Consider the following 25,870-nt stretch of genomic DNA (forward strand, 5'->3'; position numbering starts at 1 on the left):
GAGAGCATGAGCTTGTAATCTCAGAGTTTGATAGGCGGAGACCAGAGACTCTGTGGAGCTTGCTGGCCAGCCAGCCTAGCTGACTTACAGAGTCTCGCTCTAGGCCAGAGATACACTGTATCAAAAAGTAGATTGGACAGTTCCCGAGGAACAATTCTTGAGGTAGTGTTCTGGCCTTCTGTGCAAACACATACACAGCAGGATGTGCACTCGGAGAGAATGAGCAGCATGTGTGCACCCTCACTGCTCTGAGTTCATCACAAGGCTGGACCCCATGAAGGGTCAGGGAATGATGGATCAGGTGCCTGTAAACTGGCTCCCCTCTTTGTCCTTATAGGTGAATTTTAATTCATCTGTGTTAATATTTTGAGAAACGTGCAGAAGCTACATTACTGTCCCTCACACAAACAAATCTACACACACACACACACACACACACACACACACACACACACACACTAATGTTGCAGTAAATATTAAAAAATAATAAATGGTTTATCTCTTTTCTGGCCCTGAGGTCTCAGTCCTCAGGCCCAACCCTGATATGGCAATACACACACCTCTGGCACCTGGTCCGATCTGTCACTACAGCTCAACTTGTCCACGAAACTCCCTTCCCTGGTGGTTTTCTACCTCCTCTTTTCTGCCTCCATCCCAGGATGTTTCTCTACCCCAAACCCCACATAAATACAACTCTACAGCCCGATAACTTTTCATACAGGTTTATATGTTCAACTCTCAACCCACAAACCCTCTACACAACAAGATTACATCAAATAGACAAAGATACAAACTACCCTTCTATATGAGATACTAGACCTATAAAATCCTTAATGTTCATAGCCATTTAACACCAATTAATATCACCTGGGTCTAGCTGGTCCTTGGGAAACTCCATGTTGCCACGATCTTCACCCTCTGACCTCGTCTGATCTTTCAGCCCTCTCCACCTCCCTCATCCCACCCAGTCACTCACTGGCTTTCCTTTATTTTACTAATTAAAATGGGAAGGTTCAGTTGGAGTCATATGACTAGGCAGCCCTTCTTGAGGAAGTGGAAGTAACATTAATATACAAACAGCTTCAGGACAATCTACACACTAATGATAATAATAATGTGGTAGTTTGTGTGTGTGTGTGTGTGTGTGTGTGTGTGTGTGTTTTCCCCCTGGGAACTTCTCTATGAAAGATAACAGAGCTGGGGACAAGATAGGTTGGTTGTACCTGGTAGGATTTTTTAAAGATATTTCAATCAATATAGTCCATTGTGGATTTTAAAAAAAATTCTTTTTATATGTGTGCCTGCATGCATAAATGTGTAAAATGTGCATGCATGCCTGGTTTCCACAGAGGCCAAAAGTAACTGTTGGACCCCTAAAATGGTAGTTACAGATGGTTGTGAGCCCTCATGTGGGAGGTAGGAATTGAAGCTGGGTCCTCTCCAAGATCAGCAAGTGCTATTGACCACTGAGCAGTCTCTCTGTAGTCCACCACTGTGAATTATGGAGTTACTTAAAGAATGATCATAGGTGATCATTGAGGAGGCCAGGTGACAGCACTGAGTATACTGTCCTATAAGATGACTTCTCAGAAGTAGAGGTGTCTGAGACTGCTCTGGGAACACTGGGAGGGTAGATGGTAGAAGTGAGAAAAGAAACAGGATGTACAAGAAACTCGGCCAGTTCCTGGGATGGCTCCCTCCTTTCCTTACCAGGGTACCCTGGGCAACATGTATGGAGGCAAAGCGGGTATTTAGGGAGCATGTAATATCTTACAAATTTTGCTAATGTTTGAGGCTGAACTTGTAGCAGCCTTGGTTGTGACAAATTGATGCACAATAGCTTCCTGAAGATGCCAGAATAAACTTGCACAATATAGTGACTAGAAAAATCTCTTGAGTTTTAACTTTCTCTGCTGGGGGTAGATTCCCTCCAGAGCTTTCTGTATCCCTGAGGACTTGCTGCAAACATACAGTTTAAGCTCAGAAGCATCTCAGGTCAGATTTCACCCAGGACTGTCCTACCCTCTTAGGGACCTACCTGAATCCCATATGGTATGTAAGTTCCTTGGAAACTGACCAGAGATGGCAAATGAGTTTCATCTGTGAGTAATTCCAGTTGATTCTGTGGCTGCCTTACAATCTCTGTCAAGGAGGGTTTAAAGTTGTGTTGATCTAGCTAGGGTGTCAGAGGATTCCCAGGATTAGAACAAAGATGAACTCTTTCCTCTAGACCAAGTTGTGTGACATTTGGAAGATGTTTTCTTTGTGGTTTGTTTTCTGGTGAGGATCACCAACACCTGAGCTAATCATATTTCTATCACCCTGACAAAATACTGAAAACAAATCAACCTAAAGGAGACTTACATTTCAGAAAATCCTGTCCATGCTGACTGGCTCTGCTGCCTTGGGCCCACAGACAGGTGGGACATCAGTGCAAGGAACACATAACAAAGTAAAACTACTCACCCCTGGGGTAGGGGGTCGAATTGGGATTCAAAGAGAGACTGAAAATGGGTCAGAATGCCAACCTCCCCTCCCCTTCAAGGTCTGATTTTGGGTGATCTCATTTTCCTGAGCCCCCATCTCCTAAAGTTCTATCACCACCAAAAACATCATCAGCTGTTGCCAAGACTGTCACTCACAGCCTGTAAAGAACAATTAAGATCCAAGCCATGTGGGCAGGAGGATGACTGAGAACAAAGTATAATGACGCATGTATGGAGACAGAATGACGACACCTCCAGTTTGTAGACAAACCTAAAAATAAATATTAGGAAGAGATTGTGCCCATCTTTAGTGATTTGAATATGCGTAGTCCAGGGAATGGCACTATTAGGAGGTGGGGACTTTAGGAGTAGACATGGCCTTGTTGGAAGAAGTGTGTCACTGTGGGTGTGGGCTTTGAGACTCCTCCTAGCCTTGTGGGAGCCAGTCTTTTTCTGTGCCTTCAGAACAAGATGTAGAACTCTCGGCTCCTTCTCTAGCACCCTGTCTGCCTGGATGCTACCATGATTCCCATCTTGATGATAATGGAATGAACCTCTGAATCTGTAAGCCAGCCCCAATGAAAAGTTTGCCTTTGTAAGAGTTGTCTTGGTCACGGTGTCTCTTCATAGCAGAGAAGACCTAACTAAGTTAGGTCTAGTTAGTTAACCCTAACTAAGACACCATCATATCTTTGCAGGATAATATCTTAAAGGACAAAATAAAAGCAAATACAAGGGCAGGCATAAAGTTTACAAAGCACTGCAAATTTAGTAATACACATGAGTATCTGTAATGCATCCATCAAAGTCTGGCAGTGTGCGTGAATTTTCAAGTGGCAATGACTGCAGTGATATTTTGAGAGGCCTGAAGCAGCTGACTGTGACATGAATACATCTGCCCCAGTCCTTGTCATCAAGGGCACTGCTAATTCTATCTCAAATCACTGTGTTCATGGTGGAAGAAGGAAATGCTAAATTTTAGTTTGTGAAAATTAAGATGTACTTTCCCCCCCTGATTCCATCCACTGTGTTGTTAACTTGTCAGGATCTGGATAGACACGGAGACAAGCCTCCAGGATTGGAGGGTTAATGCCTGTGAAGGATTACCTAGAATAGGTTAGCCTAGTTTTCCACAGTGGTCCAAGTCATGACCAAATTCCTGTGGAGACAGAACATTATCCTCAAAGTGACAACTCCTTCTTACAGCTCTGGAGGCAGTCACCAACCCCTGCAGACATGGTAGAAGCAGACAAGAAGAGTGACTCTAGCAGCATCCATTGGCTCTGGGTGAATTCCTACTGGACTGTTGTTATATGGATCACACATCACTGTAGGTTGATTGACTTACAATTATCTCTTGATGGAAAGTAGGATTGCAGAGGCTTTAGAGATGGCTTAGCAGGTAAGAGCCTGAGGAGCTGAGTTCAGTTTCTAGGACTCATGTGACACAGCCCAGAACCACTTGTAATGTCAGCTTCAAGGATGCGATGTTCTTTTTGTCCTCTACAGATACCTGCATTCAAGTGCACATACCTACACATATACACACAATTAAATTAAATTAAAACAAATCCTAAAAATAGACAAACCAACAAACAGGACTGGAAACACTATTTTCTAGAAATAGGCCTTTAAACAAAACCATGAAACAGAGATACGGTGTCACAAGGGAAATAAACTGGGCCCAGCACTTTCAGAATATAAAATTAAATTCAATTCTGGTTATTACCGCTTACTATATTTAAATGGTAGCTATTATTTCACAGAAGAAAGAGGTAAACAACTTCCACCTGGGACATCAAGAAAGATTGTTTTCAGAGAATGTTTGCACAGAATTCTGGTGGAGATTCCAGTAAACACCCAGAAACTTTTCATGGCTTTTGCTGAGCCTTTCAGAAACTCTAGAAACTGTTGTAGCTGAGGGGCAGAAAGAATGTGTGCCTTGATATCTTAGGTTGTGTCCTCAGCTCAGTATTCTGTCCCTAACCACACGTCTACTCTGAAGGCACCTGCACAATCAGATCACCATGGCTAAGCAGTCAGACTTCTAATGGGGAAAGCTTCCCCTTAGTGCTGTAAAACTTATGGTCAGAAATACATTTAAACAAAAGAAATCAAGTTGCATAAAACCAAGACATCTTTAAAATGATGTAAATGATTCTAAAAAGAATAAATAAGGGTATGAGGAAAGGAAGGAGGAATTCAGATGAAGGTATTTTGGGTGATGGGTAGCAAGAATGATAGCTTGCTTTGTCCTGGGAATGCTGATATCACCTGCAAGATTTAAGAATAAGTTTATCAGGCTGGAGAGATGGCTCAGTGGTTAAGAGCACTGACTGCTCTTCCAGAGATCCAGAATTGATGAGTTCAATTCCCAGCAACCACATGGTAGCTCACATCTATAGTAATGGGATCCGATGTCCTCTTCTGGTGTGTCTGAAGACAGTCACAGTGTACTTACATATAATAAACAAATAAATCTTAAGAAAAAGAATAAGTTCATCACATTAAAATAGTTCCTATTTAATGGATGTGCTGAACAGTGTTTTACAAACTTACAAGATATCCATTACTATCATTAAATTCTGTAGGTTAGAAAGCTGAGGATTTTAGGTTTTCACAGCCATGGCTGCTGACAGGTATCTGTCAGAACTCAGTGTTGAATTCACGACCGACTGTTTTATGCTAAAGTCTACCATCAGCAATGAGTCTATAGTTGTCAAGTCTAGTCCATGAGCTTCTTCTCTTTTCCCTTTTAGTTCAAATTCAGTTAGCACACAGGGCAAAAGGACAGGTATTTTGACCCTCATTTTTGATTATGTATATCCACCAAGCCGTAAAGTCTGAAGTTGAAGGGTATTTGAGAGTGTTTTAAAGTGACTAGATATGTGAGAAGCCCTTCTTTATGCGATTTGCCACAGATAAGCAGTCTCTACTGGCCATTCTTTGAACTTCCCCCCATAATACTTTATTTGTGAAATATTTTTAAACATGTTTTCTTATTTTCTTTCCAATGTACAATTAGACTTGAGCCTGTGTGGGTTTTGCATGATTAGGTTTCCCCAACCAAGGATGGAAAATATTTGTTAAAACACACGCTGCTCCACTTTACAGAAGGGACTGAGGACCTATGGATTTGGACAAACTTGAGGTGTCTGTTCTAGTTTTATTTTGTTGCCATGGTAAACACCAGGACCAAAACAATTTAGTTGAGGAAAGGGTTTGCTTGGCTTTTACTTCTAGGTCACAGTCTTATCATCAAAGGCAGTCACGGCAGAAATTCAAGCAGGAACTTTAAATAGAAACCAAGAGGACTTGGACTTGCTGACTTGCTCAGCTTAACTGGATTTCATATAAAGTCAGGACCACCGGTGTAGAGAATGTTGCCACCCACAGTGGGCATGGCATTCCTACATCAATTAATAATCAAGACAACCCCCCACAGACATATTCACAGGACAATATGATCTGGAAAACCCCTCAGTTGAGACTCTCTTCTCAGGTGAGTCGGGATATGTCAAGTGTGCTGACTAGTCTTATGCCAACTTCGCACCCAACCCAGAGTTATTTGAAAAGAGGGAAACTTACTTTTAAAAAGGCTTTCATAAGACCCAGCCTTTTCTTAGAAGAAAATAGGACATTTTCTTACTTAGTTACTGATGGGGAAGGGCCCAGATCATCATGGATGGGGCCATCTCCAGGTTGGTAGTCCTGGGTTCTATAAGAAAACAGGCTGAGCAAGCCATGGAATGCAAACCAGGAAGCATACCTCTGCATCAGCTCCTACCTCCAGGATCTTGCCCTGTTTGAGTTCCTGACCTAACTTTTTCAATGATTAAGAGTGTAGAATTGTAAGTCTAATAAATTCTTTCCTCCTCAGTTTCTTTAGTCACGGTGTTTCCTTGTGGCAATGGGAAGCTTAGCTAAGACATCAAGTTTATAGTTAAAGTGAGTTTACAATTAAAGCCAACTAGAACAAGATTGTAGGACAAATATTAAAGATACGGAGGTAAGTCAATGCATACATTCTCTATAAGAATATACTTGGTATCTGTTTTTAATTCTCTTTATTGTCTTTGTATTTTAATATATAAATGCCACTGTTCTAATGTACTATGTACATTATAATACAAATGCAAATCTTAAAATACCTCTGGAGCACATGCTTCACTTTGCTTTTTAGAATAGTGGGTTTCAGTAAAACTACTTGAGTTTTATTCATTGATTCAGTCGTGCTGGTGTCGAACCTAGGCCCTTGCGCATATTAAGTAAGTACTCTTCCTCTGAGACACATCTCCATCTGACTATTTGAATTTTTAAATTCTACTTTATCATGTCTCAAATATCAGGAGTCAAGCTAAAGTAAGTTCTCAGATAAGGATTAAAAAAACTCAGAAAATTTCATATAAAAATGCAGGTTTCTGGCTTCTCTTGGAAATAAACAATTTGTCTAGAATGCAAATTCCTGGTTTATTGGGATGGAAAAGTCTTGGAAAATGGGTTAAGACCCAGCAGTGAGCCCCTGGTACACAGTCCCAGGCTCACCTGCCCCTCTCTGGATTTCCCAAGTTGTATCATTTCAGGCTGTTACACGGGATCCACTGCCTCAAGTTTAGGATTTCTAATTTTAAACTTGGATGAAGATCACCTTCATCACGGCCATTGTGTGCTATGACATAATTTTCATCCTCTTTTAAAGTTAATCATCTTAGTTTGACACACACAAATTTGCCATTTTTTCAGGCTCCAAATGCTCTAAATAAAGAAATTTTACAGAAGTCATTGCCACTATAAACCATGATTATTGCATTCATCAGCTTGAGAGCTTATTTTAATAAGTTAACACTGGTTATTTTAGTGTCTGATGATAAGAATATGCTTAGAAAAGGAGGGACTTTCACTAACTAAGGCCCTTTTCAACTATGGCTGACATTGCCAGTGGTTCCCAGGGAGATTTAAAAGAAGTATGTTGTCACTTTCTAAGGAGAAGAAGAATGTGTGGAGATGAAAGGTATAAAACAAATTAGCAAGCCGGGTGTTCTCAGGAGCTCAAATAGCTCATTGATTGTAGGGTAGTGGTGTGGAGAGACAGAAAGCAATTTCATTAGTGCCTCAGAACTTCACAAGGATAAGACTCACCTTGAAGTGTGTGTTTTTACCCATTTGGAAGTTGGCTGCCACAAAGTGTGCCACTTCATGGCACACCTAGAAATGAGAGACAAGAGAGGCTCAACTGTAGAGCCTCTGATTGGTGGGTATTCATGAAGAACTTTTTCCTAGTCACAATAAATCTTATCAGAAAGAGCAGTGTAGAAGCAGGGAAAGAAAAATCTGAAATGGTGTAACTGATGATTAAAAATCTCACACTAAATGTTCTGTTAGTGATCAAGCAAGATTAACTTGCCTTGATACAATTAAATTCTGCAAATATAGATTTAGGACTAAAGGATTTTATAGAAACGCTGAGCACAAACGGAAATTCAGATGTACAGAAGTCATACCAGATAATTTAGCAGATGTGTGCAATCCTTTCTGAATGATGCTGACAAACAGAATTAAACACTGCAAAAATAATATTAGCAAAATTCAGGATGAAAGCAAAAAAAAAAATCACAAGCATGGTCTCTAGGCTCCTTACTAATATTATCCTCCTCTGAAAGCTCTTGAGCCAGTTGCCCTAATCCACATTGCCCTACTAGAAGAAAAGGAAACTCATCATGGTGCTGAGTCTGGTTTAATGAACTCACTTCAGAAAATGGATTGTACTTATCGAGCCCAGTGGGATGACTCTAATACCAATCCAATGTGAATGGAACTCTCTGTACTCTGGGTTCAGAGAAGCCAGTTCTACTAGAAGATAATTTTCTAATCTCACTGGCACACGAGGATGTATATATATTGTCTGGTTGAATGCACTCAAAGGTACCACTTAAGACGGCCATGCATGGACACCACCCACTTTTCTAGGTATCCTTATGGCTTCATTCACATTAGAGGACTTTGCCATCTTAAGTGCATTCCTGTTTTCAGGTCAGTTTCCTTGCTTGTCAACATTCCCATGCCATAGTTTCTAGTCTAACGTTATGACTCAGGTCTTGCACGTTCTTCCTGCCTCTTTTGTTGTTGTTGTTTGTTTGTTTGAACCATTCTCTCCAGAAACTAACTCCTCAGCCTTCCTCATACTCTTCTTCCAACATCACCAGTGATATTTGTTAGTCTCAGTTGTTAAATACAAATAAAACTCTGGTTGCCTGCCTGCTCTACAATCACTCCCAACTTACATTATTCATTTCTCCCATGGCTCCATGACCCTTTGCAGCTTATTTCAAGCGAAGGACGATTTTAAGAAAGAGATGTATCTGTGGATCATTAACAACCTAAACTCAGGTCAGCTAGGGGACTGAGGGTGGTAGTTTGAATGAGAATGGCCCCCGTAAGCAAGCCCCAATTAAATGCTTTCTTTTATAAGGGTTGCTTCTTCACAGAAATAGAACACTGACTAAGACAGAAATTGACACCAGGGAGAGGAGCATTGCTGTGATAGGCCTGACCATGATGCTTGTTGGTAGAACGGGGACTTGGGGACTTTAGGAAAGCAGCTAAAAACTTTAAACAGGGCTTAAAGCACTATACCAGTAGGAACATGGAAGACAGTGGCACAGATGGCAATGGAGACTATGACAGCCCAGCTCAAGAGGTTTCAGAGGAAAAGCATGTTACTAAGGATCCTAGAGACTGTTCTTGTGATATTTTGGCAAAGAATGTGGCTGCTTTCTGCCCTTGTCTAAAAACATCTGTCTGAGGCTAAATTGAAGAACATGCATTAATCCCATTGACAGAGGTTTCACGACACTCTAGAATTCCTGTACTTTTTAGTGGCCACTCTTATGCAGATCATTAAAAAAAAAAAAAAAAAAAAAAAAACAAGCTGAACAAGGAAAGATACAAAATATGCAGTTTGAGGAGAAAAGGAGCACCAGGAAGTGTATTGGAGCCAAGTTCATTGAGCTAAGTGCTCAAGAAGATAAAAAGTGGGCTGGAGAGATGGCTCAGTGGCGAAGAGCACTGACTGCTCTTCCAGAGGTCCTGAGTTCAATTCCCAGCAACCACATGGTGGCTCATAACCATCTGTGATGGGATTGGGATCTGATGCCCTCTTCTGGTGCGGTCTGAAGACAGCTACAATGTACTCACATACATGAATAGATATTAAAAAACAAAGACAAAACAAACAAATAAAAAGAAGATAATAAGTTTAAAGAAAAGCGGATACTAGATAGAATAAAGAAATCGGTGACCTCAGGGTAAGGCCCCACCCAAGATTCCAATTTCTAAAGAGCAGCAAAGAGCTCAGTAGTTCAGGAAACTAACAAAGAGAGAAAACTGATGCAGATGTAATTGAATGAGGGGCCATCTTCCAGCCTATCAAAGCAGACAAACTTGGCAGCTTTAGCCATGAAGTTTTAGAGTCTGGCTTTAGAGTCAAGGCCACAAAAAGTGGGCGTGGAATCTTCCTCTGGAGGTGTCCTTAAATGGAAGTACAGATAAGTCATTGTACGAAGTGAAGTTGAAGCTGGATTTCATTGGAGACCCTAAGATGTTGGAGATGCCAGTCACACAATAATTGCCAAGGAAAGCTAACAGGGTGAGGGACCAGCCCGTGAGAGAAGAATGTATTGTAAAGCTGAAAGGAGCTGGAGATCTGAAGAGTGCTTTGACATCAGACATGGAGATCCAGAATTTGGAGTTTTCCCAGCTGTTTTTGGGTCTCCAGTATTCCCCACTATGCCCTCTTTCCTCCCTTTTGTAATGGTGATGCATGTTCTGTGCCATTGTACCTTCAAAATATGTGATCCACTTTTAAATTTGACTTTACAGGGCTTACAGTTAAGAGATTGCCTGGAGTCTCAGAAGAAACTTTGAACTTTGGACCTTTAAACTGTGTTGAATCTATGACAGACTATGGGGATTTTTGAAATTAGACTAAAAACATTTTGCATTATGATCTGGCTACAAGGGGGGGGGGGGCAGGGAATGGGATATAGTGCTTTGAATGAGAATGGTGCTCAGAGATTCACTATTAAGTTATGTGTCCACACTGGAGGAAGTGTGTAAGTGCTGTTGGGCTTTGCCGTTTCCACAAGCCCATTTCAAACCCAGACCCTGATGGAATGTAGAGCTCAGCTACTCCTTCAACACCAGGTCTGTCTGGGCCACCTAACCTCGGTAAATGTAAGCAAGGCCTTGGCTAAATGTTTCCCCTTGTGAGAGTTGCCGTGGTCATGGGTCTGTTCATAGCAATAGAACACTGACGGAGACAGACTTTAGTCCAGGAAGAAGAAGCTGGACAGTAACTTCCACATGACTCAAGGGCTACAGGTTTAAAAGCAACTCATTTGGTCCTGACTATTAGCTGTGCATACAGATGCATGCATGTGTGGAGGTCAGAGGTCAACCTTGGTGCCACTTTCTGATGAACTTTTAAGGAAGAAATGTGGGTGTCACACAATAATTCTCCAAACCTTCACCTCTCAGGTGCTGACCTGCCTACCATCTCTCTAGCTCCTGAAACCTTTCTCCAGTATCTTTCCTGCCTTTATGGTTGCTCTCACATCTCTTTCTCCTTGCCCCCTCTGCCCAAGTTTCCAGTAGGTTCTTTTCTCTATGCCAAACAGAGAAGTGCAATCTCTCTTCTTATGGCTTTTGCCTCATGGGGATAGTAATGTCTCATTACTATATCATTTTCTCACGTGCAGTATCTGTCTGTGGAACCTAGGAATGCGATCAGCGGACAGCTGGACCTTCCTTTTACTTCTCATTAGTCTATAAATATAAAGCTGCTCCAGCTGGAAACAAATTAGCATCAAGATACACAGTGGACTGGGCCAGTCGGTGCATGGAAGACAAGCAGATGTTAATGCACAGAGATACAAATGTGAAAACATTCAGGTAGGTGAGCTGAGGTTTTACATTTAATAAACAGAAAGGGCTTGATTGCACAGGAAGAGTGGGCACTCAGACAAGAGGGACAAGATTAGAGACGTTGAAGAGAATTGGAGGTTTGTACTTCCTCCCATGTATACTGGGAGACATTTGCTTCAGCCAAGATTCATCTACTGCACCATTTAGAGAGCTACTTAAAGGCTCTAAGCAATAAAGTGGCTTTATTGGCCCAAGCAACCAAAAGTCCACAGTAGGTCTTCTTTAGATGATGATCCTTCTGCATCAGAAATTCTCTCCGGATGTCCTGCGGGACAGCTTTTCTCTATGTTGGAAGGTGTATTTTTTTTTTTTTCTAGCAGCCAGGGTATATATATTTTTACTTCTTTTTTAAAAATAATTTTTTATTTCTTCTATCAACCCCGTGTACCTCTTGTTATTTATGGCCTTTCTTTAGTTGTTGTTCATGTATATGTATATGCATACATTCCTAAATTTTAACTACAACCTGCTCAGTTCGTACAATGTTATTTGCAGGTATATCATCTCAGGCTGACCACTTGGTACTGGATAACCAGCTGAGGGCTCTTCCCTGGAGAACACTATTTTTCTGTTCTCAACATTTCCCAGTTGCTCCTAGTTTTATTGTTATTTTGTTTGGGTTGCTGTTGTTGTTTTGGTCTGTGTTTGAGAAGGAGATTCAAGCTTCTCTCGGATGTGTTCTCTCTGTAGAAAGGCAGGGCACAAACAGTAGCTGGAGGAAGAACTACGACACTGGTTTCTTGTCTCCAAATTCACAGTTGGAAAATATATCCATCTCTCCTAGTACTCTCCCTCTGCCACGCCCACCTCATCTCTCCTGTTCTCACACCCCCTGGCCCCAAGTCTCCATCCCCAAAATATATCCTGTTACCCCTTCTTGGTGAAATTCAAGCATCCCCATGTAAGCCCTCCTTGTTACTTAGCTTCTTTGGGTCTGTGGTTTGTAGACTCATTAGCCTGTGTTTTATGACTAATGCTCACTTATAAGTGAGTACATTCTACCATGTACTCATTCAGGATGATTTTTTTCTAGTTCTACCTATTTGCCTGCAGTGTCATGTTCTTCTTTTTGGTGGCCAAGTAATACTCCATTGTGTAAATATACCACATTTTAAAAAATCCATTCTTTAGTTGGGGGGCATCCAGATTGCTTCCAGTTTCTGGCTATTATGAATAAAGCTACTATGAACATAGTTGAGCAAGTGTTCTTGTGGTATGGTGGTGCATCTTTTAGGTATATGCTCAGCTGTGGGATAGCAGGATCTTAATGTAGATCTATTCCCAGTTTTCTCAGAAACCACTAAATTGATTTCCAGAGTGGTTGTATGACTTTGCACTCCCACCAGCAATGGTGGAGTGTTCCTCTTTCTCCATATCCTCGGCAGTATGAGCTGTCTCTGAAGTTTTTGATCTTAGTCATTCTGATGGCTATAAGGTAGAATCTCAGAGCTGTTTTGATTTGCATTTCCCTGATGACTAAGGATGTTGGACATTTCTTTAAGTGTTTCTCAGCCATTAGAGATTCCCCTGTTGAGAATTATCTGTTTAGATCTGTACCCCAATTTTAATTGGGTTATTTCTTGAGTTGATATCTAGTTTCTTGAGTTCTTCATGTTTTGGATATCAGCCCTCTGTCTGGGGTTGTTGAAGATCTTTTTCTATTTTGTAGGTGGCTATTTTGTCCTTTGCCTTACGGAAGTCTTTCAGTTTCATGAGGTCCCATTTATTAATTGTTGAATTTGTACTTGAACTGCTGGTGTTCTGTTCAGGAAGTTGTCTCATGTGCCAATATGTTCGAGGCTTTCCTCCGCTTTCTCTTCTATCAGGTTTAGTGTATCTGATTTTATGTTGATGTCTTTGATCCACTTTGACTTGAATTTTGTCCAGGGTGATAGATACGAATCTATTTACATTCTTCTACATGCAGACATCCAATTCGATTAGCAGCATTTGATGAAGATGCTTTTTTATTGTATAATTTCGACTTCTTTGTAAAAAATGAAGTGTTTATAGGTGTGTAGATTAATTTCTGGGTCTTTGATTCAATCTAGTAATCAACCTGCCTGTTTTGAATGCCAGTACCATACAGTTTTTATTACTATTGCTCTGTAGAACAGCTTGAAATCAGGAATGGTGAAACCTCTAGAAGTTCTTTTATTGTACAGAATTGTTTTAGCTCTCTTCTATCTTGTTTGTTTGTTTGTTTGTTTTCCATATGAAGTTGAATATTGTTCATTCAAAGTCTGTAAAGAATTGTGTTAAATTTTTGATGGGATTTGTGTTGAATATGTATATTACTTTTGGTAGGATGGCCATTTTTACTATGTTAATCCTATTGATCCATCACATCGTCTAATGTCTTAGTATGCTAATTCTACTGATCCATGATACCTTCTGATACCTTATATCTTCTGATATCCTATTCAATTTCTTCAAAGATTTGAAGTTCTTATCATACAGGTTTGTCACTTGCTTGGTTGGAGTCACACAAAGTTGTTTTATGTCATTTGTTGCTATTGTGAAGGATGTTGTTCCCCTAATTTCTTTCCCACCCCATTTATAGTTTACATATAAATGTATTGTGTATTTAGATAATTTCATATCCAGTCACTTTGCTGATGGTGTTTATCACTGTACATACTCCCTGGTGCATTTTTTAGGGTCACTTATGTATACTATCATACCATTTTCATATAGCACTACTTTGACTTTGTTCTTTCCAATTTGTAGACCCCGGATCTCCTTCAGTTGTCTCATTGCTCTAGCTAAAACTTCAAGTACTATATTGAATAGATGCTGAGAGACTGGGCAGCCTCATCTTGTCCCTGATTTTAGTGGAATTGCTTTAAGAATCTCTCCATTTAATTTGATGTTGGCCAACACCTTCTGGTATATTGCCTAGTATGTTTAGATATGTGCCTTGTATCTCTGGTATCTCCAAGACTTTTATCATGAAGAGGTGTTGTATTTTGTTAAAGGCTTCTTTAGCACCTAATGAGATGCTCATATGTTTTTTCTTTTCTTTCTTTTTTTCTTATTTCAAGCAAACCAACACTTTACTGTGGCTCAGACTGCCTTAGACTTCTCTTATTCCAGCCCAAGAACTATATAATGCTGTAAGGACTTGACCCACTTGGACAGGCATTTGCTCTGCTCCAGACCTCCATGAGTCCTGTCACAGAAGGGTTCTCTGAAAAGTCTACTACAGGAGCTGTGTGGTCAGCACATGCCAAGCGGGGTTTGCCTACTGCCTACAGGGGAGGCTGAGCCAGCTCAGGTCGGGTGTGGTCACCAGCTCTCTTCTGCACCACTGCGGGCCTGGACAGAACCTGCTCCTGAAGCCGCTGGACCAGCTCCTCTACGTAGACCTTGAACAGGGGTACAGGGTCCTTTTCCTCCAGAAACCTCTGTTTCTCCAGGGCCTCCTCCAGCGTCAGGCCAACCCACTCGGCCTCTGCCTCTGGGATGACAAAGCTCCTGTACTTGTCATAGATGGCAGATCTCCGCTCGGGGTTATCATGGTGGAGCTGGGGGTCCTGGTGAGCAAGCCTCAGCATCATCCCTCGCTTCAGGTCCAGGCCAAGCTTGGAGCATAGGTCCTCCTTAAGGGGTCTTGAAAATATAGAAGTTGAATCTGTAGGCTTCATCAATGAGATCCAGGGTCCTCGTGGTCACAGTCAATTTCACTGTAAAGCTCCCAAGTGAACAGCTGAGGTTTCCACCTCTTCTTCACCCACTTGGAGAGTTTGTCGTTGTTGGCGTATCTGTAACCCAAAATCAAGCCCTCTCCACCCCACAGTCCCTGCTGGGAATCTGGAGGATAGTGAACTGGAATAGGTACGTCCTCAACGCGCTTGCGCTGCCCTTTTCTTGGGGTTGATCTTGAACTTGGCTCCGTGAGGTTTGTCGTGTATCGGGGTCGCGTTCCTTCTTCCAGTGAGCGCAAGAAGTGGGCGGGCAAGCTCTCGCAGATGCCTGACAGCAGCTGCAGCTTCTGCCACAGGTGCACAGGATACCTGTGCAGCGACATCGCGCGACCCTCTACTTCTGGGCATTTATTTTTCATTTCGGTTTGTTTATACGGTTGATTACATAGATTTTTGTATGTTGAACTATCACTGCATCTTGAGGATGAAGCCTACTTCCTTGGTTGTGGTGAATACTGTTTTTGATGTGTTCTTGGATTTGATTTTTGAATATTTTATTATTTTGCATATTGTTCATAAGGGAAATTGGTCTAAAATTCTTTATTTGTTGAGTCTTTGTATGGTTTAGGTATCAGGGGGACTATGACCTCAAAACGAATTTGGCAGGGTTTCTTCTGTTTCTATTTTGTGGAACAACTTGAGGAGTATTGGTATTAGTTCTTTGAAGGTCTGGCAGAATTCTGCACTAAATCCATTTCTTTTAGACTTTCAATGACTACTTGTATTTTCTTAGAGATTATAAGTCTATTTATATTATCTATATGATTTTGATTTAGCTTTGTTAAGTGGTACCTATTAAGAAAATCGTCCTTCTGTTTTGTGGAGTACAGGTTTTTGAAGTAAGACTTAATGATTCTTTGGATCTTCTTAGTGTCTGTTGTTATGTCTCCCTTTTCATTTTGTATAGTCTCTCTCTGCCTTTTAGTTTGCTTGGCTAAGAGTACTGGGAGAGATAACTGGATTGGTGGGGTTGGGAAGCAACATTCTGGACTAGAAACCTAGAACAATGGAAACTCCTAAAAATCTATGAGGGTAATCCTACCTAAGAGTCCTAGCAATGGGGGATATGAAGCTTGAATGACTATCTCCTGTAACCTGGAAAAAGCTCCAATTGAGGGATTGGGATACCAGCTCAACTACAAAACTTTAGACTCTGCCTCCAAATATACAGGGATAAACGATGGAGCAAAACAGGAGGGAAGGGCCATTTAATCATTGCCCAAGACATGGGAAGGAGCCCACCCTTGATGCTATTGATGACGCTATTGATACAATAAACTCTCAGGCAATTAATAAAGATGTAAACCTCCCACAGAGACAAGATAAAATTGACCTAGAACGCCTGGATCTGGATCATCCTGTACTGTTTCCATCTTGATTCTGCCTCTTCTTTCCTACCTTATGAAAACATTGTCCCTGCCCTACTCCCTACTGTTCAATCATGCATTGCCTTGACATCAACCTACAGAGCCTCACATGACTGTCATCAGAGAGATTTCAGCCAGCAACTGAAGGAAACAGATGCAAAGACCCAGAGTCAAACATTAAGAGTTTGGAGAATTCTTTGGAAAAAGGAGAGGAAAGATTGAAGGAGGCAGAGGGGTTAAAGACACCACAAGAAAACCCACAGAATCAACTTATCTGAACCCATGGTGGCTCATAAACACTGCACTGCCAACCAGAGAGCATGCATGGGATGGACCCAGGCCCTCTGCTCATGCATAACAGCAGAGTCTTCATGGGGAACTCCTACGGGGCTGTTTCTCGTTACATTGCTTGCCTTTGGATCCCTTTTCCCTAACTGGGCTGCCTTGTTTAGTCTCAATAGAAGATGAGCCTACTCTTACTGCAACTTGATATGCCATGGCTGGTTGATATCCATGGAAGACTTCCCTTTTCTTTTGTGAGGAGAAAGGGAATATGAGTGGATGGGGGGAGGGAAGGGAGGTGAGAGTGAGAAACTGGGAGGAGAGGATTGGGGATGTTAAGTAAACAACCTAACCAATTAAAAATATAGACAATATTTCTAATACTCTGCCCCCCCCCAACAAAGAAAAAAATTCATCCATTTCCCTTTTTGGAGGAAGGGGTAGGTAAAACAATTGTGTTAAGTAATGAGTTTCTCTTTCTCATACAAAGGAGTCTGTCTTCTTTCCCACACTCTTCATCTTTGGTATCTCTGCCTTAGGCGTAACTATTAATTTCAATTACCGAACATAGTTGAGACCATCTTTCCAAGCAAGAGGCCAACAACTGACCAGGCCAGTGCACTTTTGTTACTAGTATATCCTTCCCATACTTCTACATGAATGAGATCTCTGTATATTCCAATCCAGAATCAGATCTTATATATCACTATCTTGCCTTGAAGTGGAAATTTCTGGTTTCACTGGAGACTCAATTGTGTCATGTGATATTTTTCTGAGAAGGTGTTTTGTTGAAGCAGTCACGTGAGAGGTTGTTTTGCTGAGACCATCCATGTGGTGTTTCTCTGGAAGCTACCTGGTGAAAGTGTATGTGATGTTTTGCTGGAGTGGACATTTAAGCAGACACGTGATATTTGGAAAGAGAATAAATATAACTCAACAGCGGATACTGTTACATTGGTTTGCCTTTCAACCCGTTGATGGTCTTTGCTGATGATGCTCTTGTATCGGTTTGTCTTGCTTTCTTTGCTAATCATCACTTGTGGTGATTTAATAGAAACACATCAAAGGACTTGTGAGACTCCTCCTGATCTGCAGAGCCTTGAAGTTTCTTCTGGATGGAGCTGCTGCTGTGGATTTGTGTTTGATGTTTGCTGAGTGGACTGGACTACTGACAACAAAGATTGAAATTTCCCCAAAGAACTGTTACTAAACAGGTCCACAAACCCTGTCTCCTATTAACTCTCCTTTCCCCTACCTCTGGTGGGTGGTAGGCTAGAAGGGAGGTTGAAGCATTAAAGAGCCATAATTAAAGTAGGTTTTAAAAAATCTAAGCCTACACTGCCTGGATCATTTTGTTATTTACCTTTCTTCTTGTCTTCATTTGAGTCTTAATTCCAAAGCTTTCTCAGGTATGTTTCCCCTGGGTACAGCAGCGCTCATGTCTTTATCTTTAATTGGACTGACACCTACAAACTCATTAAAGCCTCAAGCAGCTTCTTTTCATTTATTGTTCCCTATCTCAGCTTATTGCTGTCTCCTGTTTGTTTAATCTGCTGTATGTGGGTATGGAAGCATCTTTCCTTTCTGTTTCTGGTTTTTGACAGTCTTACTATATATCCAGGCTGTCCTTGAATTTGTAATTCTCCTATATCAGCCTACCAAGTATTGGGATTATAGGTATATGTCCACATTCAGATGTTCGTCCATTTTTACAGTGACCTCTCCAACACTTCAAAGAGTCTTTGCAGCTTAGAGAGGCCTTGGCCAGCAGTTTCCTGCATTTTTGGTTCCTCAGAGAGTCACTGTGATTTGCTAGAATTTTGCTTCTATTATTAGATTTGATTTGGTTTAATTTACTCCTTTGATCATTAAAATAGATCCATTCGTCCCCAGAATAGCGTCTTTATGAGTTAAACCCTCAAAACTTTTCTCTTTCAGTGGCTGCCTTTCCTTAGGTCTTACTTTTCCTGTTTTGTCTGACTTGTTTTCCAAGGCAACATTTTTCTCACCCCCAAAGCTTGCTATCCTTCTAAAGCTTGCTATTCTTGGTTTTAACTTACATCCTTTTGCTCCTGTTCTAAGCTGAAGAACAATCTAGAGAACACTGCAGACACTGATTACCCCAACAAATCTGTTTCCTAGAGGCAGTATTATAGAAACAGGAGAACATTTGTCTTTTTAACCTTTGCTTTTAGGACAAGTTAGCTTATTATTATTTTTTTTTAAACTTAGGCATTTCACAATAAGGGAATCTACTTCTGTGTTTGCTAGGTTCTAATGAAAAGCCTACATGGGTATCATTCCGCAGAGCTTGACATGTGGGCATGCAAAGATATGGCCAGATTAGATGTGATCTACAAATCTAGTTTTGTGTTATCACACAGGCTGCCCTTAACCATACAAGCCTAGAACTGTAGAAGTCAGTGTTGTGCCGTACTCATGGTATGTGTGGGTCTCAACTGTAAAGAGAGAACAAACTTAGAAAGCTACCTCTCTGTATTACCTGAAAAAAATTTAGCCTCAAATTACTAAGGAAACTATAAAGGGTAGATGAAAAATAGAAAGGGAGGTGTGCAATGTATCAGGTTAGTGAGAGCTGATGACATGCTTGTGGGACAGGCAGCAGGAGAAAGACTGCCCCCACTAGGCCTAGCAGGAGCATAGGAGACCTAAAAGTCCGCCTCCACAGTGATACTTTGCATTTCCTCCAACAAGGCCATGCCTCCTAACAGGCCAAGCATTCAAATATATGAATTTACCGGAGCCATTGCTATCCAAAGTACCATGGCAGGACAAATGAGTGATAGAACATGCGAAATCATATGGCTTAAGAAAATCTCAGTTCAGAAGGTGAGACAAAGGATCCAGTTTATTAAATGGTGGCAATTATAGAGAGGACATGTGGGGTTGGGGAGATGGCCCAGATGAAGTACTTGCCACCAACACACAACTGTCTGAATTGTACTGGTGACATAAAGAACTAGGCATGGTGGCACGTCTATAATCCCATCCATGCAGAGGTAGATATAGGAGATCCCTGAAGCTTGGTAGCCATCAGCTTAGATAAACTGGTGAGTCCCAGGTCCCACTGAGCTCTGCTTCCTGAAAACATCAGGTCAACAGCTCCTGAGGAATGTGATCTGTTCGAGCTCTAGCTGTGTAACGTACACATGTACTTACACGCACACATTCCTGCCTACCCCCCCAACCTCTCAAAAGGAGGAAATGTGAATCACTGCAGAGTATAAGACCCTTAAGGTGTCTGGAAAAATCACACCAACCAAATGTAATTTATGGGTTTCATTTGGGGCCTGATTAAGTAAACCCAATGTAAAATGATATTTTAATTTCAGACGCAGAGGAATTGATATGGTCACAAGAATTTCTATATATTCTTCATACTGTAACATCTTATACACGTGTACTTTACCATTCTGTTTCTATATCCATGTAAATTTTCTGGGGGTAAGAAGCTAGCAAATCCATTTTTCGTCCTTAAATACTTTGAGGGGACGATTTGCTAAACATGAGAACGTTTTTAGACATTACGGTACCACCATCAAAATCTGTAAATTAATGGCAATGTTGTGATGGTTAATACTGTCAACTTGAAAGGATCTAGTTTCTCCTTGGAGACAAACATCTGAGATAGCTGGGAGGGAGTTTGTTTTACTGAGGCAGGAGAGCCCATTCTAAATGTGTGAGATGCCACGGCATGGCCTAGTGTCCCAGATTAAAAGAACCATTCCTCACCAGCTTCAGCACGACCAGCCACCCCCTGCCTCAGCTGCTGTGCTTTCTTAGCCTCATGGACTGTTCCCCAAATCTGGAGCCAAAATAAGTCCCTTTTTAATAAAGTTGCTTTTTATCAGGCTTTTGGTCACAGCAAGAAGAGTAACTAATGCAAACACCACACTGTTTACAGACCCTGTTCAACATGTGCAATAATTCCACTGCCTTTCAGGGAGTCAGAGGCTTATTTCCTGTTCCCTCATCCAACCTATCCATCACACTATCTTTAGCTCTCCTTAATGTGGAATACAATTTTAACTTTTTTCTTAAAAAATGACCTTGACATTTTTATAAGTATAAAAGGTAATTATTTTGCAGACTGTCACTTAACTTACGTTTGCGTGGTGTTTATTTTATCCAAGCTATTCATGTCTGGTAAAAATCCACAAAAGTGATTTTTGTTTTCCTAAGTGCATCTTCTAAGAGGCCATATATTATGTGTGTCACAGCTGGCACTTGCTATAAGACATTTTTGAGACAACCTGAGAAAAATAAAAGTAATGCTGAAAAGTTCCTTTTAACTTTATTAGGTGTTATAATGCCACAACAGTTATGTTCATAGACAGTGGTACTTATCTTAGTTAGGGCTGCTATTATAATATACAGTAGGGAAACCGCATACACAGGTATGTATATTTTGGTGAAGAGTGAGCTTAATTACACTGTGTTCATTTCTATGGGGTTTGTTACAGGAAAACAATAACACTGTAATACAATCCGGTTTGAATTATATTTTAAGTAGTCTAATTTCTGCATTGTTTAGACCTTTGGCCTTTTTTTTTTTTTTTTTTTTTTTGCTTTGCTGGTTCTTGTTTTAATAATTCACAGGTTCCCAATTTACTACAGAAATCACATTGAATTCTGTGACTTAATGGGTGACAGGCCCGTGGGAAGGACACTAAGATAGTGGGTTAAAATCAGGTTCATTCGTTAGAATGTTTTTGACTTTCATGTTCTCTGTATTGTAGATAATTATGATTTTATGAAATAAAATAATTAAGATAACCATATAATAAAACTTCTCAGTCCAAATATAAAAACAACATGTTTTATTTTTCTTCTTTATTTCTTGAAGCAAGCACGATTTCAGCAATGACTAACGCCGGCTGCATTGATGGTCAACTCTGAACTCTTCTGTGTCGGACAGGAGGGAACCGTGCGACACTGTGCCTGCAGTAGCCTGTGCACTGCAGCCACAGCAGCCACCCCTAGTTCTCCAAGCATTCCTGGAGCAGCAATTGGTTGAGAACACTGCTCTGTCTTAAAGCACGCAGTCTGGACGTATCTTCACTGATGATGGGGACATTTTCAGTTTGCTCTTGAGATGTTAGGTCACCTTCACTGTCAGATAGTGTACACAGGAGACTGTCATTCTCATAGGTGGGAAAATAATACCTGAAAGCAACCACATGAACACCGAATAACCAAATGAGTAAAACTCATGAAAAGTGTCTAAGGAGCGGGATGCACACAGCACTGGTTTTGCCGTGTGTCCTGACTGACACTTTGGTGAGTTGTAAGGGCTGAGCTGGACGACACCTCTGTTGATTTCCCTCTTACCCCTCCTGTCTGACGTGAGCCTGACTGAGTCTTGCGAGTGGGCCACTCAGCTCAGTTTCTATCATAATAAGAAACATTAGCTGGACAGGCAGTCTGCTCCAGGACTGGGCAGTTCTATTGTCAGCTAAAAACCAGCAACTCCTTTATTTACTCAAAGTTGGGCCCTTCCAAAATTTTAACTGACCCAAAAATAGTTTTTTTTTTTCAAATATAAAATTTCAAATACCCAACAAAACCACAACCATGTTCCTCCATCTCTAATTTATGTGAGAAGTAAGACCAGAGTACCAGGTCAATGACTTTGGCCCTCGTAAATGGGAAGTCTTCCAATCAAGGAAAACCAGAATTTTTTTTTTTTTTTTTTTTTTTGTTTAGAGCTCTGTGGGAGGCCTGATTTAATATTCTTTGAGGATACTGAAATTTGAGGTAGCTAGCATCCCACTCCCTCCACTGAAGTCAACAAAAATGATGTGCGACCCATCATAGATGGACTAGTTTGGCAAATGACTCTTGGGAAATTTGACATCACTTATTTTAAAAAGCTCATGTCAGAGAATGAATACTTAATGTCTTTAAAGTGCCAATATGGAAAATGTACACCAGAAGCTCTGTGATGTGCATGTCACTGACATACTATTTTTTATCTGAATGATATAATTAGTACACAAATGCAGGCAGATAGCTGATGATTTTAGTACTACTTGTAATAGCAAAATGTGGGGCATAGTAGTCAACAGCACATCTGGCAGCCATTAAAAAAGATGGAGTGGATGAGCATCAGATGTGTGAAGGTGCTTGAAATGTTTTGCTAATAAAATAGAATTCTGGAGTCTGTATCTAACTCTATACCAAACTATACATGATTGGTCAACTCAAATTCCAAAATAATGGTTTCATGTGTTATAAGTTATATAAACTTCATAAATTTATAAGTTTATATAGATATATAGTTGGTTTCATATGGGTGCACACATTTGAGAAGTTAAATAAAGACACAATTTGGAGGACAGAGCAACATGAACTGAGGTTCATGTTCAGTTCAGCAAGACTTACTCCAGCTGGTCCCATGTCGCTTTGTCAGGAAGTAGTGAGGTGTGTCTAGCGTTGTCCATGTGAGTCCTTAGCTCTGTCTTGGATTTGAACTTTGCATGGCAACTGTAGCACTTGCACTGGTGAACTTGCCGCCGAATGAAATTGACCAGCTTCACTTGCTGATAGAAGTTTAATCCTGCAAATCATTAGACAACCTTCGGCATTATTTCTGCAGTATCATTAATCTATTTTCTTTGAAACAATTTAAATTTATTTTAAAATAATATATAAAAACTTAAACATTCGTATGATATCATGTGATATCTTTAAGATCTATAATTCTACAATTTTCATCAATTTTATGTTGAAAGCATGGAAAAATTGTTACAGTTTCTTACAGGAAACTTGCTAATGAACTGACCTGAAAACACGGAACAATTAAAACACAAGAATGGACAGCAAGGTAGGCCTACATGCTGTGGCCTACGCCAGCCACTTTTCATGTCTTATGCATTTCATCTTCCAGACCATCATCACACAGGTGGGATCATTACACCGACATCACCCATTAGGAAACTGTAGATCTCACAGCTGGGAAATAGTGGTGCCCCAATCTCATACCAGGTTGGTGGTTCTGCAGTCTATGGTCCTGACTAGTAAACACATTGTATGTGTGTAACACATATGCATCTTTGTGATGATAGCAGAGCAAAGTCACATATTCAGAAGCCCAGCAAATTAGACCCACTAAAAAATATAATTTATGTTTCCACATTGCTAATCCTTCATGGTAGTCACCCTGAGAGCTACACAATTGGTCACATCTGTAATAACACATAGACCCATTCTATCACACTCTGCGGTATGTATTGTTGAACACACAGTTCACAGTTTTCCGTCCTGAGGCCTAATGCTATATACATAGTATGTGCTGGGGTCAGGCACTATAAACAACTTCAGGAACCTGAGCTCTTATCCAGATGTGGTAGTGCACACCTTTGATCTCAGCACACAGAAGACAAAGGCAGGCAGAGCTCTGTGTGTTTGAAGCCTGCCTGACAGACATAGCAAATTCTAGGTCAACCAGAGCTGCATCGTGAATAAAGCTCTGTCTCAAAAACAAAACAAATAAATGAATTATAATAAAAAACCCCAAGCCTCAAGCTGCCTGTGTTTTCTGCTAGCCTCTTTTTGCATTTATTAAGGTGCTCACATATGTAAAAAAGCAGAAGAAAGCATGTGAAATTAAGAAAAAAAGTAAACCTTTTAAGATCAGAATCCAGAATGGCCAAGAATTATCGTTTTAGTGAATTTAGTCTGTACAGAGATGGATCATGTGACTGCAGCCCTCGGTCATGGCTGACACAGGTGTCACTTACAGGATGGTTCATAAAAGTGCAGCATCATAAAAAATAACGTCCCAACCAAACTTACCAAGTTCTGACTTTATTCTGAGGAGATCAAACTCATGTGTGTCCTAAAAAAGGGAAGGAGTATATTTGTAAGCATATGAATTATTTAATCTTTCAGGCTAGAGTTATAAACAGACATCTGATTCTCAGAGGCTTGAGTATATTAGAGGCAGCGTGAATTCATCATCTGCTTTTGATGTCTTCAAATTCTAGCTACCTTCCTCCATGGTCAGCAGTTCTTTAAAGCGCAACTCAAAGCATGAAACATTTTAACTAGTTACAGCTTACTGCAGTTTTGACAGCTTACCATGTCTGAAATATCCAGCCCAATAAAGTGTGTGGTAAGATGTGGTTCTTGCATGCAGGGCATCTGGACCACAATTATAGAACTAGGTTTTAGAGAACCATAAGCACGTGATATTTCACACAGTCAGAGCTGTGTGTGTGTGTGTGTGTGTGTGTGTGTGTGTGTGTGTGTGTGTGTGTGTGTGTGTGTTTCTTCAGTTCTGTTTGTTTTGGATTGCCACAATACAGCGACTTATGGTAATCTGCTTGTCCCCTTTCTCCAGTTGACGGTGTAAATGTTCAAACCTATCACCTCACAGAGAAAACATCTTGTTCCCTATGGCAGCAGTACCATCAGATGCAGGATGCTTAGGAGTTTATGACATGCTACCAACGAGAGAGCAAGACCAGTGATCCTTGTGAGGTGACCAAGCATGTTCCCCCTACATGGCGATACAGCTATAAATAGCCATATATCCATCCTACTGGTAACCTATTAGAGACAAACAGATTCATAAGAATATATGTCCAGTCTTTCTAGCTCTGCCCCGGTCCTTATTTTGCTGAACAAAGAACAGTATTTCTCAACGAGAAGGACTGAAGGTGAGTGAAAAACAGATATCAACTATAGACAGGCGTATCTCAGAAGACAGGCAGAGAATGTCAGAACTCCTCAGAAATAGTTTGTTATTATTATTATTATTGCCAAGTTGTTGCTATGATACTGTCATATATCATTAGATATTCTTTTCTTTACCCCAGCATCCAGCCAAGGGTCAGAGCAGCACACAGGAGTATCTTTTGAGAATATTGAAGTGAATAAAGGTTCAGAGTTACTAGCTTCAAGCTTTGTTTTGATGTGCACACGGCACCCGGGGGAGCGCAGAGCAGGAACGCTCCCATGCTTCTTTTCTTCTTTCTGGTTTCTCCTCCCTCAAGTGGCTCTAAGGTCACATTCTGTCCAG

The 25,870-nt window shown here is 40.8% G+C and overlaps 1 protein-coding gene and 2 pseudogenes across 4 annotated transcripts in view; all 3 read right to left on the reverse strand.

Annotated features, from left to right (window-relative positions):
- LOC308416995 (small ribosomal subunit protein eS8-like) overlaps positions 1-8,785 on the reverse strand; it is a 45,681-nt pseudogene extending 36,896 nt beyond the window's left edge. The window contains exons 1-2 of the transcript in view: positions 8,768-8,785; positions 7,626-7,691 (exon numbers count right to left, since the gene is read on the reverse strand). The product of the transcript in view is annotated as a small ribosomal subunit protein eS8-like (transcript). The remainder of the gene's footprint in view (positions 1-7,625; positions 7,692-8,767) is intronic.
- Positions 8,786-14,719: 5,934 nt separating this feature from the next.
- Positions 14,720-15,498, reverse strand: LOC308417002 (large ribosomal subunit protein bL28m-like; annotated as a pseudogene). Its single transcript has one exon. The product of its transcript is annotated as a large ribosomal subunit protein bL28m-like (transcript).
- Positions 15,499-21,599: 6,101 nt separating this feature from the next.
- ZNF277 (zinc finger protein 277) overlaps positions 21,600-25,870 on the reverse strand; it is a 122,404-nt gene continuing 118,133 nt past the window's right edge. For both annotated transcript variants that reach the window (XM_080927608.1, XM_080927609.1), the window contains exons 10-12: positions 24,643-24,685; positions 23,230-23,404; positions 21,600-22,011 (exon numbers count right to left, since the gene is read on the reverse strand). In XM_080927608.1, the coding sequence (XP_080783734.1) occupies positions 21,825-22,011; positions 23,230-23,404; positions 24,643-24,685 (405 nt within the window). In that variant the 3' untranslated portion in view covers positions 21,600-21,824. The remainder of the gene's footprint in view (positions 22,012-23,229; positions 23,405-24,642; positions 24,686-25,870) is intronic.

Source organism: Micromys minutus, assembly GCF_963924665.1.
Source record: "Micromys minutus genome assembly, chromosome: 1".
Classification (NCBI taxonomy): Eukaryota; Metazoa; Chordata; class Mammalia; order Rodentia; family Muridae; genus Micromys; species Micromys minutus.